The sequence below is a fragment of the Tinamus guttatus genome, unplaced genomic scaffold (assembly GCF_059628265.1).
Source record: "Tinamus guttatus ecotype Peru unplaced genomic scaffold, ASM5962826v1 Tinamus_guttatus_pri_ptg000649l, whole genome shotgun sequence".
Classification (NCBI taxonomy): Eukaryota; Metazoa; Chordata; class Aves; order Tinamiformes; family Tinamidae; genus Tinamus; species Tinamus guttatus.
Genome location: NW_028289183.1, coordinates 3,815,452 through 3,827,902, shown reverse-complemented (window position 1 = coordinate 3,827,902; position 12,451 = coordinate 3,815,452). Strand labels below are relative to the sequence as shown.

Here is a 12,451-nt window from a genome sequence, read left to right as displayed (position 1 = left end):
AATTTGCTAGAACGTGCTAAGCATCATGAGCTATATGGTGTTCCCACCTTGCAAACACTTGTTGCAGTGAAAGTGGAAATTGTTTTCTTCTCTCCTGTAAAATACAGTGGGGAGGCAATTCCAATACACACTTTTTCAAGCCAGACTTTTACCGGGCTTGGAGATTAGGCTGGCTGGACTTTGCATAAGCCAGTACAGATTTTATCCCACAAGAATAAAAGCTTTGCTTTCTGGACTTACCTGCAGTACCTGAGGATTTGTCTGATCACCCATCTGCAGAATTTCTGTTATGTACTCAGTCAGAAGCATTTCAGGGTTCCCTCCACCCATGGCAAGAAATCCCAACGTAATTTCAGCGACAGACAGAGCATCACAGACGTCACTATAGGACAGCAGTTCTCCACTGATCATGTTTATCACAGAAGTGGGAAGAGAGCTCTGAAAACCAAGAGGTCAAAACAGTTGCAAGTATTAACTTAAATCCATTCCTTCTTGCTACTCAAGCTGCTGCAGCCCTGAAAACAGGCAGAGCCTCAAGGTCAGGAAGCCCTAAAGGCTTAACCCTATCCCCCCCCCTCCCCTTTGCAAATCCTGACTGAGGAACAAGGCCACTTTGCACATATTTGAGGCATGCAGAAAGACTGGCAGAGGAGCCTTTATAGCAGATGAGCAAGGCAAGAGACACGAGATGTCAAGGGTCACTTGCTTGTCCCGTTTCTTCCTTTGCATAAACCCACCTGATCCAGCTTATTCCTGACATCATTAAACAGCTGTTCATAATTCCGATCATATCTGTACACGAGGGTAGGTATTCCCTGTCAGGAGAGAGGAATCTGGGATGAAACCCACAGCTTTTAGAGCGTTGGTCACATTGCAAAGCCTGCTACAGCCCTAGCCTGGCTGCAGCAAACGATGCAGGGCTCCAACGCAAGCCAACAAGTTGACTGTGGAAAACCCAGCTGGCTGCACTCTCCTACCGTCAGGGTGATGAGGGGCTTCCCCTGCAGGAACTTGCTCATGATTTGCTGCTGGATCCTTCCCAGATCGAAGTCCTGCAGCGTCTCCCCTCCCTTCTCCATGCTGTACTGGCAGTTGGACAAGATGAGAGGAATGAGGTCCCGCTCAACCTCGTAACTGATCACGTGCAGATCAGCCACCTCCGATGGACTGACGAAGTACCTACAGATGAGGGGAAAAAAATCCTTTAAAGGCAGGAACCTTTATGAAGCAGGTAATACAACAGGACAAAGAAATGCTTAGCTGGCATAGCAACATACCTAGTATCTTCCTTGATGTATTTGTTTACTGAGTAGACAAAGTCATTGTGCAGACTAATGAGATAACTGGCTAAGGCTGTGGAGCAGAGCCCCAGTCCCTGTCGACGTGGCAGAAGGACCTCTAGGTTGCTATCCAGGGTCAGGTCAGCATCACAGTAGCCTTTAGGAAGCTTAATCTCTCCTGAAATAAAAAGCAGAGAAGTCCCTGAGGAGCAGAGTCTCATAACCTAAAACAGATCAACTGAGCACAGCTTTTTCTGTCACATAAGTGCTAAAAGGAAAATGCTTCATGTGGGAATACTACAAGAGGGAAACAAATTGTTCCATTTCCACCTAGACCTCCTTAACCTTTTTAAGGAGGTCTAAAAAAGTCGATTTTGCTGACACATCCCAGCATCACTGATGGGAGGTACCTGGATTGTCAAGGGTAACAGAGGACCACTGTCCTGGCAGCAGCTGGCAACCTCTCGTCCCCACTCTCAGGATGATGCTGGAAAGGAGGGTACTCACCGTTGGTATCCAGAGATCTCCTCAGTTTGTTCCACACAGACAGAAACACATTTGTTCTCCTCTGCAAAAGGTCTCTCATCACATCTGAGAAATATTAGAAACGGGAATCCTTAAAACACCTTTTATCAGCAACACAAACTCCACAGCACGGGAGGATTTTTAAAAGCACACTGCCATTTTCATCCACCACTGGCCCAGGCTACAGGGCTAGATGTATTTTTGGTTTGAATCCGCATGTCTTTTAAGCACTACTCCTTACACAATGGAAGGAGTTGCCACAAAATATCAGTTTGCTCATGACTAAGAGATAAACACTTATCCTACCTACTAGGCGGGCACTAATCTAGGGCATAACTTGGAAATCTGACATGTCCCCTCTTGCACTCAGAGTTTTATCTACCTTTGTGCACAGTCTGCACCCCTTGAGTACATACTTCCACTGCTAACATTCTCTTAAACTCAGATGATAACTTTTTCAAGCATGAGACTGAGGTTAGGATCTCCAGGTCATTTGGAGAAGTTAAAGCAAAACAAGTTAAAAGCAAAATATGAGGGCTTAAGCTTGCAGGTTTAAGAGAAGCTTTCCCTCTTACTTGAGCTATCCAGGAAATCTATCTGAAAGACTTTTCTGCTTCACTAATTAGGCTTTTGGCAAAGTCATCTCACCTGAGTGGGGTTCGTTGAGGAAGCCGTGGATCGTACACTGTTTGGCAACGGTGGCGTTCTGAAATCGTCTCACCAAGTCTCTCTGAAGAGCCAGAATCTCTGGGAGAAATTTCACCAGCCTCAGTTCCATTTCCTAGAAGGGGAAAAGGGACCTAAGAACGGACTGCCCTTGGACAAACGATATTGCATTCTTCAGTTGAGTTAGTTTTTAATGATTTATTAGTAGAAAAAACATGTTTTACATGTGCAATTCTCTCAAGACAATAGAAAGTTATGAGAAAAGGGCACTATATTATCAAAGATTTCTCCAGTTTGACCGTTTTTCTCCCTAGCTTTGCCAGTATCAAGGCCCTGCTTTGGCCCAGTGTAGCCAGTTATTGGCTCATCTTCAAGTTCCTGCAGGGTGGATGCGCTGCCACTGGGCAAACGCTCTCCCGGTAAACTACTCCAGGCCTCTGCATCACACTCACCTTCTGCAGAAACTTCCACAAGAGAGGAACAGCGTCCTCAGCATTCTTTTGCTGGACTACGTGGCCCAGGTTCTCCACCGAAATCCTCTTTCGGCAGCTCCACATCTTGGAGTGGTGTATGTGACCGTGCTTTGGCAGTCTGGACAGGAAAGTGCTAGGGTCACCATATACTATTTTCACTATTGGATTGGAAGAAATTCTCTCATCCTCTTGAATTTGTTTATTTAGCTCCAGAAGCTTTTTATCTAAATCCTGAATTAAAATTAAAAAAAAAAAAACAAAGAAAAAAAAAAAACGTGAAATCGTATCAGAATTAGCAGCATCCTGTCACGTTGAACCTCCTCTGCAGTGTATTTCCCTGGCAGCTCAATGACCAAGTAACACAGAAATATGCCAAAGCAGAAGATGAATTCCAGGCAAGGTTTGTAAAACACATACTACAAGGCAGCTTTTTATACCATAAATTTAATTCTTTGCTCTCTAGCTCATACAGCTCCCAGATATTCTATTCTTTAAATAACAAACACAGAAAAAAAAAAGGCAGATAGTATTTATTTTGGGCAAAAATGTGTCCACTGGACAAATAGTTTTAGCTGAGCTACGATATTTCTGCCTTCCAGCTATACAAATCCATTACAGCACAATCTAAATATTTGCTACTTATTGTCAAAGATTGAATAATGTTGACTGAATAGTTGATAGAATAAATTATGGCCCTATATACAGCTTCCACATTTGTTATCTTTGGCATGGAAGTGTCTAGCTGACAGTAGATGAAAGTTAACCTGCAACTGTCATATATGGACAGGACTTAGGAATAGTGGTGTGGACAGGTAATAAAGCAACTCAGATTTGAAGATAGATGGTCTTTGAATAGCTCAAATTCTAAGATTTTTATATAGATTTCTCACCTCCAGTTCAGGAAGAATAACTGTTTTTGCAACAATTTCTTCCCAGTTGTTTCTTTTCTGTTTGGTGGAGAGTACAGCATCAAATTGAACTGGCCCTGCAACAGGAAAATTTATGAAGTGTTATGTTTGCAATGCTTCAGTTAAAAAAAAACTCAAGTTCTTTAAGTTTTGAGACATAACATTCTTGCAAGTCTGATGAGCCAACAGCAAATTCAGATGTATTAGAGGCCAAGTATTTCAGTCTATTTGGAGAGGAAACATCATCCAAAACAGCAAACTATTTTTTTTTAAAAGAATCTTCAGCAATTCATTTGCATGATATGGACATTTATAATGTCATTCATGATCCCAGAAAAGTTAAACAACATGTCCAAAGTTATATTATGATCAATAACCATCAACTCCACCAAAAATCTTTCTTTCCCTACAAGAAACAACCTGTAAATTTCTGGATTTTCCTCATTAGCTCAGTTACTGCCTGTTGGAAATGGTCTGTTAGCCAGGAAGCTAAGTAACTGTTGCTCTTAAATTGCTATCAGAGTTTGTAGCTGGTTGGCAGTTCTCCTTACACTGGCTTCGCTGCTGATGCGGATCTTTGAGGAGACTGTCTAGGAGAAGATGAAGGATGTTGATCGTCTCATCCACGCTCTTCCCCAGAACTTTTGTCAGCTGTGCCAAGTCCTCCTGAATATGCTGCTGCAGGAAGCTTACCGAGTTCTGCACCCGTGGCTTGATGATCTCTTCCAATGACTTAAAGAACAAAAGGCAAAAAATGAGCATAGCCAATAATGTCCAATTCCAGCCAAATGCACCTAGAGCTACAGTCCTGCATCAGAAATTCTCAGCTCTGTACTACCAGTTTCCTACTACTGGAACTGTACGAACATATAAAGAGGCAGGAATGTTTGCAGTGAAGCACCAGTCTTCTACCATTGGAAAAAGAAAAAGCAGTGCTGCTCCAGTAGATGTATTTCTGTTCCCAACTCCACTATACAATGATAAAATGGTCAATGAACTTCCTCATTAAAGTGAAATTACAGCACTGTTCAACCTCTTTCAAAGGGTATAAAGAAATCAAAATCCCCCCTGGGCAAGACAGGAGGTGATTTTTTTAAATTACTGCCCTAACCATTAAGCAACAGGACCCCAAAGAACCTGCACCATACAGGTTCTCTGCTTTTCAGGTGGCCACTCAAAGCGAGTGCTGGAAGGTACCTGAGGATCTTCTGTGGCTCCCAGCAGCATTGCCAAATGTGTGAGTAAGCGTATGAGGAGGAAGACCACCGGGGACATGGCCCGATCAGACACTGCCATGGTTCTTCTGCGTTGTGCGTCTCCCAGGACATGGCCAGTCTGAGTTCTGTCTTCAGTACTCCTGTTGTAAGGTACAATTTTTTTTCCCCCCCTCTTCTCAACAGAAGATACATAAGAAGTCCTTGATACCCAATAATGCCTTTTTGTTCCCTGTGTTTTCCAAATGTCACAAAAGCCACCAGTTAAGAGTCTATACTGGAAAATCACTGCCTGTTAATTTGTACATAAATAAGCCAATTCCCTTATTTTTGCTGGCTGATTGCTCTTCCTTGGACATGTCCTCCTCATACGTTTTCCTTCCTCATAGATGTGAAGGAGGCAGTCTCCAGCCCTGTGGGACAAGATCAGCCATCTCCATGCAGGAGGGATAAGAAGCCACTGCTGTTAGAATCAGTAACCCGGATGTTTTTGCATACAGGTACTAATAATCTGGGGAATCAAGGAGGGGGAACACAAATCCAGCAAGTCACAACCAACAGTCACTGCAGCTTTGGTAGAAGCTCTTCAGTCACACTGGTACATCTAAGAAAACACAGCCTATTAGTGCAGGGAGCTGCACCACCATCCTGGGAGAGCAAAGGGATGAAAAGCCTAAACCCAACTTCCAAGGCAACACGTAAGTTGCATCGTTTATTCCCAAAAAGATTAATGAAGCAAAGCATACCGTAATTCTTCAAAGCCAGCCACTGCTTTATGCTGTTGCCCTCCAACTATGGCACCACAGTCAAAACAGCGACTCATTTCCATGGGAAGGCCACACTAGCAAAGACAAATGAGAAACACTGAACACAGAGCTTCTCTGCAAGAGAAACAGGAGCCCCATTCTGGGGCAGAGGAAGTGCATATTCTGTATCAGTCACCAGGAGGCACCTTACTCATACAAGACCCTTTGTTTTACTCCCCCATTCTTACAGTAAATTGTTTTTTATGGAGAGAATTTTATTAAAAAAAACACAAATAAAAGCTGCTAACCATATCTGTAACAGCAAAGCCTTCTATCATTTCTGTCTGCTAATCCATAATATACCAAACTATAACCAGTTAATTAAAAACTGCTATTACTAGGCAGAGGGCCTATGCCAGCCTTGTTTCCTAAACTTATAGTATAAGCTGAACTAGAGTTATTCTAAATTTGACATTGCAATGGCAAAAGTGATCAATAATTTAGTTCATAAAACGCACCACTGCGCAATAAGAAAAATGTGAAACAGTTTAATGTTGCAGACAGCACCTACTTCATCAGATTCTTACCTCTCCTACAGTGCAGGGGTGGCCATTTGGACAGGCTATCAAAAGAGAAAGAAATAGGACAGCATTGTAAGACAGACGTTTTTGAAGTCTCTGTTCCTTCTATAGGGACTATCTTTTACAGGGACCCTATAGTAAGAAATATGCCTCAAGATTTAACGGAAAGCAGTGACACTCTCAAAGAATCATTAGGCCATACAAAAAACAGAAAAGTGAACACCTTCCTCAGGAATTTTTCATTTTCAGTTTCTCTTCTTGAGAAACAAGGAATGCAAACCTATAAGGTTTCACTACTAAGTACCAAATAGGGCTGAGAAGCAAGAATGCTTCCAAGTCTGCACGAAAATCCTAGTAAAGAAAACAAAAAATTGAAAGCTAGCCAGGACGAGCTACTCCTCCGCCACCCACATCTCTAACAGCCAAAAGCACTAGGGCTGGTCCCTTACAGTGTTTAACTTTGTAAACAGCTACAAGCTCAAGGCTGAATAGATCTCGATGAACTCTAGTGCAGTATCCACACAACAAAGATCTTAATTACAAAGCATAATTCATGCTGAGAAGAGCAGAGTATCTGCCCTCATATTTCACACAAAAACAAGGATTATTCTTCCATTTCTCCCACAGAAAGTCAGGAGTACTTACTGTACCAGCGCAGTTTCTTCATTCCTTCCCAGCCCTTTGCCTGAGCCGTTATATCTTCGGGCATTGTAGGCAGAAAAGAGTACTAAGGGGAAAAATGGTGAGAAATAATTACACAAATCAGTGCTTTACTGTAGCAGTTGTTCACTGCTTCCTCACGGTGGAGAGGAAGGGATGTCTGCAAGCAGAGGTACTGCAGAGAGAAGAATGATGTATTTTTCTCTCAATGTATGATGTTTTCAAGTTCTGCCTGTGAAAAGCTACTCTTAAAACTCAGCTGTCAATATTGTGAAGATTTGGATGGATGCTCTCTGGACTTCCTGAGCTAGATTCCTCTTGGAGAGGCCTCACATACCCTCGGTGTGCCACGGAAAGAAAAAAACAAACGCCAGCAGATCCCTCCATCGCAAGGACAGGGCTTTGTAAGGCATTATCATCTAGAGCACGCACACCTCCACAGTATGACCTGTCAACTGCTTTGAGCTGCTTATTGGAATCCCAACAACAGTATTTGCCAGATACACCTCAACGTGAAAAGGAAAACTCACACCTCAAAAAAGTACCAGTCCAGAGTTTGCCACTGTGCTAATTAATCCTAGCAATGCTGAAATAATCATCCAACAGGAATTCATAGCCAATACACGAGTTGGTGTCTTTTAGTGTTAAGAAAGGTTAAGTTCTAGACTGACACACGAAACTGCAAGGTGCAGAGCTACCACCTGGGCCCATCTCACCTTCATGGCGCGCGGGAGGAACGCCAGGTTTCTCAGGGGCTGCAGGACGGGGTTCTGCCCGCACAGCAGGACGGCCGCGGCGTGAACAGCCATTTCCACCACCGCTCCATCGCGGCTGGAGCGCTGGGGAGTCACCGTCAGAGATGCCAACGTGTTCTTGACAAGAGACGTTGCAAACTTCTTCAGCTCCGGAGAATTCAGGACTTCAGAGTTCTTAATGAACTCAGTCATAGCATCGATTTGCTGAAATCATAGATTTAAGAGAAATAAAGCCAACATGAGATTACACATCAAACTAGAGAGAACTACTTCTCATGCTGTCTTTCCACTGTATTGAAAACTATCTTCAAAACAGCCAAGACCAGGATGGAGTTATGTTTAAGGCAAAAGAACAAAAGGTTCCTCTACCAATAATTTAAATCTGACTTATCCTTACAAGTGAACCATGTCTGTCCCAAGCCTCCATAGTGAAGAATCTTACCTGCTGCTTGGGATGAAGATTTGAGTCACTGACTCCATACAGGGCAGTGACTTCTCTGAAAATAGCCAGGAGCAGATGGACAGCCTTTGCAGGTGGGGAACTGCTACGTGCCTGAAAAAAAAGAACTGATGATGCAATGGAGAAGAGGCTGCAGTTGGCAAAGCTCAACTTTCACAAGGCTTCTGTTACTGGCCATGCAGGCTTCAGCGGGCCCACAGTAAAGCTCTGCCCACTCATGAAAGCAACTGTGCAAAAATGGCTGTTCGAGCCATAAATAAATGGTTTATCTGACAGTCCTCAAGCTGATCGTGTTTTCTGTTTGTGTCAGAAGCTTCTGGAGTATGTTATGGTTATCATCACTCAGAAATTCCCTAGTTATTTGATGCAAGGTAAGGCACAAGGCTAGGGAGATACAAGCAGACAGGGAGGAGGCATAAAGCTGCTCTAAGACCTGCCTACTCTCCAGTCAGTTGCCAACAAGGTGTCTGTAATGCTCCCTGTAAAACCAACTGCTGCAATATATATTTGAAGGGGAAAGAAGCAAGGATGAACAGCTGATAGAAATAACCAGCCTACATATGCTGGAGTGCCAGTGACAAACCCAAGTAATTTGGCTCAGCCAAGAAAAGCCTTGCAAGCACAGGCAGCCTAGGCATCTTCACAAGAAAGATAATATTGCCAACAAAACCATACAAAGATTATACGCTGATGCTCCAGAACCCTCAAACAGATTTTGGTGAGGAGCAACTGCTGGCCAGCAAGGCCTGTGTCCTACCTTCTCTGCCTGTAGAAGGTCCTCAGTCTTACATTCAATCACTGCTTTCCCCACCACGTCACGCAGGACTTGGTAGTTCTTGCCACATGCCAGGTACCGATCAATTTGATTAGCCTCATTATGCTCTGTCTATGAAGAGAAAAGCCCGTGCTGAGCTCTGCGTGGCTATGAGAAAAGGACGTGCAAGCAGACGTGTCACATCAGCCTTTGCTAAAAGGCAACAGGCAGGGCTGGCAACCCAAATGGCTTCACACTGCTCAAACTCCACTTGGTGAAGAGCCAGGGCAAGTCTTCACCACGATCATGCCCGCTATGGTGAGTCCCCCAGGGCCATGCAACATTAGAAACACCCAAAGGAAGCACGAACCAAAGAGACCGGAGCCATCTCCAGGGAAAAGAAAACAACAACAAGAAGCAAACACCTGCAAACACCCCAAAAAACACACAGACACGCGCCCCCAAACACACACACACAGACATGCAACCCCAAAACAACACACACTTCGTTTACCTGTTGCAGAATTTCTGCTGGAAATACCCATTTAAACTGTGCCTCTTTTATAAGCTTTTGAGCAAATTCCATCCCACGCTGATTAGCAATCCTCCGCACTAGGTAAACATTATGCCAGTCATTTTTGGCGAGGCTACAGAACATCCTCACATTTGCCAGATAACGCTGCTTCTCCTTCACATGATCTTGCTCTGGAGGAAAAAAGAACAAAATGAGTGTCCAGCTGCTGCTGCTAGAACTGATCACAGCAGCAAGCTCCTTTTTCTTGTAAGGAATGAACATGCAGGACTTCAGAGTCCTCCCTTCCCAGAAGCTTATCTAGCATCTTCCCTTGGACCAATTTTACACAGCAACACATTTCTGAGACTGAGGATGCCATTTCAGAATGTCCTAGATTACAAGGAAAACTACTATCAACTTCTGATGGGACTTGTACGCCCAAGACGTATTTGAAATTAGAGCTTAAATACTTAGTTTTATGATGACCCGCAATAGAAAGTCCGGGTTGGAAAAGCTCAGGGAATTTCCTGTACCTACTGCTCCCCTCCAGACTTAGAAAAATGCAGTCATGCCTCTGCACATAATCTGTTTCCACTTCTTCCTCCCAGGGACAGTAATGCAGTTCATTCTCCGAGCTCTTCCATCTTGCTCAATATTGGCTTTCCATCGTCTCCTTGATTGCCAAGGTGATAAAGGCACCAAAAATGCAGCCTTCCTGGAGACATTCCTAGCCCAACATTCTCCTTGCAACTGCTGGACATTGCAGTCATTTGGATTTCATTACATTACTGTACTTTGATGTTTCACAGACCGTGTAAACATCTTTGAGGCTCTTCTCCACACATTGTTCACCCTTATTGGGTCAGCGATTCATCTCAGCACTTCATTTACTTATTTTCTGGAAGTATCTTTCTCCTTTTTAGATACCCAGAGCTCTCATGCATATAAAAAAGAGCCTCACCACAGTCCTGTATCTGAAGCCTCACTTACTCTTTATTCATTTAAGTTAGTCTGTTATAAAGAAAAATTCATTATCAGTGCCTGCAGGATAAAATAAATCTCCTTCCAAAAGCAGGACTACTACATAATTATACCCCAGAGGCCACTGGCACAGCCTTGCTGCTAGATATGGAGCACTTCTAACGCATGGTAAAGAGGACAAATACTGACTGACAGTCCTTGTGAAAGCAAAAGGAAAAGAGCCAATGAGTTTTTTCTTGGTGATATATCAACACAAGTTCTGTAACAGCAAGAGACCCTTGACAGTGCCTGGTACATCTCCCATAGTGACTTTATTCAGCCTTTAAAAGTGCAATAATTTGACTTACCTGTGGGCCCATGCAAGTCAAAAAGCAGCTCTGTGGCCATATCTAGGTAGAGCCGAACCTTGGCTACTGCCTCCAGATATTCAACAGATGATTCCTGAAGAGCTCCTTGGTTGTTCCTTGGGAGGTAGTTCTCTGGAAAGCTTCTGTCTCTCAGCAGATAGTCTGTACGCTCACATCCAAAGCTGCCTTCGGTCTTTTCACAGATTGAATCCTAAAAATGGATGAAGATAGTGCATGAATGGCAGAACTACTTAAATCAGATATGCTGTGCTATTGTGCTGCATATCCCAGTGCATTCTCACTGCAGTGAGTGCATTAAACTTCCATGTCTCTCACCACATATTCCACTCCAATGCCTGTGATGCCCAGGCCCCAATCTTCACCTGTGTTGTGCTCCCAGCCCTTTCTTGGGCAATATGCCCAAGCTCTCCCTCATATTCTCCAAGCACAGAGCACAGCAAGACAGTTGTGAGCATGCTGGCTGGCCAAACACATGCTGAAACACACACAGCATGTTTCAGGATGCAAAGTCCTACAGTCTTTCTCTTATGAAGAACACAGATTTGGATCTTTCTTATCTGCAAAGTCACTATTCTTTATTGAAAACTAGAGGAAACAAAATTTCTACTCTGCTATCAAGTTTATTTGAAATTGTCCAAGGGGTTAAAAATATGCAAGGGAAGGGAATACAATAATCTAAAATCTTGCAATGTGTCAGTTTTCTACAGCTGCAGTTAAAAAACCTCCCTACTAGCTGCACTCTTAACTGATGAAGTTTGGTCTTGTCTGGCCTCACCTAATTATTCTTAAGCACCCATCCAAAGCATTTGAAAGAAAGGAAAGAGAAGATTTTATATGTTGCTGCAAACACCAGCCTTACCTAGGAAAAGCAAGACTAGCTACTGCAGAACAGTTCTGAACAGGTGATCCAATATAATCTTCCTTTTGGGGTTTCTAGTTGGACAGCTAGTTATGTACACAAGAAACTAGCATAAAATTACAAAGAATTTATATCCCTGCCTCTCTTTTGTAACAGTTTCCTTGCCCAAGACTTCCCCATCCCACAGTCTTACCTCCAAGCAGTTGACAAAAAGCAGGTAGAGTTCTTTTTTATCATCTTTATCCAGGATTTGGCTTTGTTCTACCCGCACTAGGTAATCTTGCACATCATTTTTCACTTCATCAAAGCTACAGGAGAGAAACATCCCTTTAACATAGTTGCAATGCTGTGGCTACTAGTTGTGTTCTATATCATGATCTAGCTATGAATTGTGTCATTGTGACAGGCAGGGGGTCACTGTTGATCCATGTAGAAGATGGAAAAGCCACTATGCAGCTTTTTGGCTGATGCCATCTAGCTGCATATTCGCATGCAGGATGGGCTTGCACCACCAACAGTGAGCAATGAACATTTCTAGTACATGAGCAATCTGACCTATTTTAGGCATCTGAATTGGGAAATAATCACACTTCAGAATTGCCTCTCCTTCCACACTGACTGTGAAGGGGGCTAGGGGAACTTAAACAAATGGAGAGGTTTATGACAATCCTGTTCCTGATTAAATGCCTGTGGACCATGGATATTGC

At 43.3% G+C, this 12,451-nt stretch overlaps 1 protein-coding gene across 1 annotated transcript in view; it reads right to left on the bottom strand.

Moving 5' to 3' along the window:
- The window catches only part of RNF213 (ring finger protein 213), a 47,883-nt gene that overhangs the window by 1,340 nt on the left and 34,092 nt on the right, over window positions 1–12,451 (bottom strand). Inside the window, 19 exon segments of the mRNA XM_088535872.1 lie at window positions 241–438; window positions 738–815; window positions 978–1,179; window positions 1,278–1,458; window positions 1,788–1,871; window positions 2,454–2,586; window positions 2,924–3,175; window positions 3,835–3,929; window positions 4,404–4,584; window positions 5,050–5,209; window positions 5,813–5,907; window positions 6,400–6,434; window positions 7,039–7,120; window positions 7,770–8,012; window positions 8,251–8,361; window positions 9,026–9,154; window positions 9,537–9,727; window positions 10,865–11,075; window positions 11,938–12,052. Coding sequence (XP_088391998.1) covers window positions 241–438; window positions 738–815; window positions 978–1,179; window positions 1,278–1,458; window positions 1,788–1,871; window positions 2,454–2,586; window positions 2,924–3,175; window positions 3,835–3,929; window positions 4,404–4,584; window positions 5,050–5,209; window positions 5,813–5,907; window positions 6,400–6,434; window positions 7,039–7,120; window positions 7,770–8,012; window positions 8,251–8,361; window positions 9,026–9,154; window positions 9,537–9,727; window positions 10,865–11,075; window positions 11,938–12,052 — 2,776 coding nt within the window.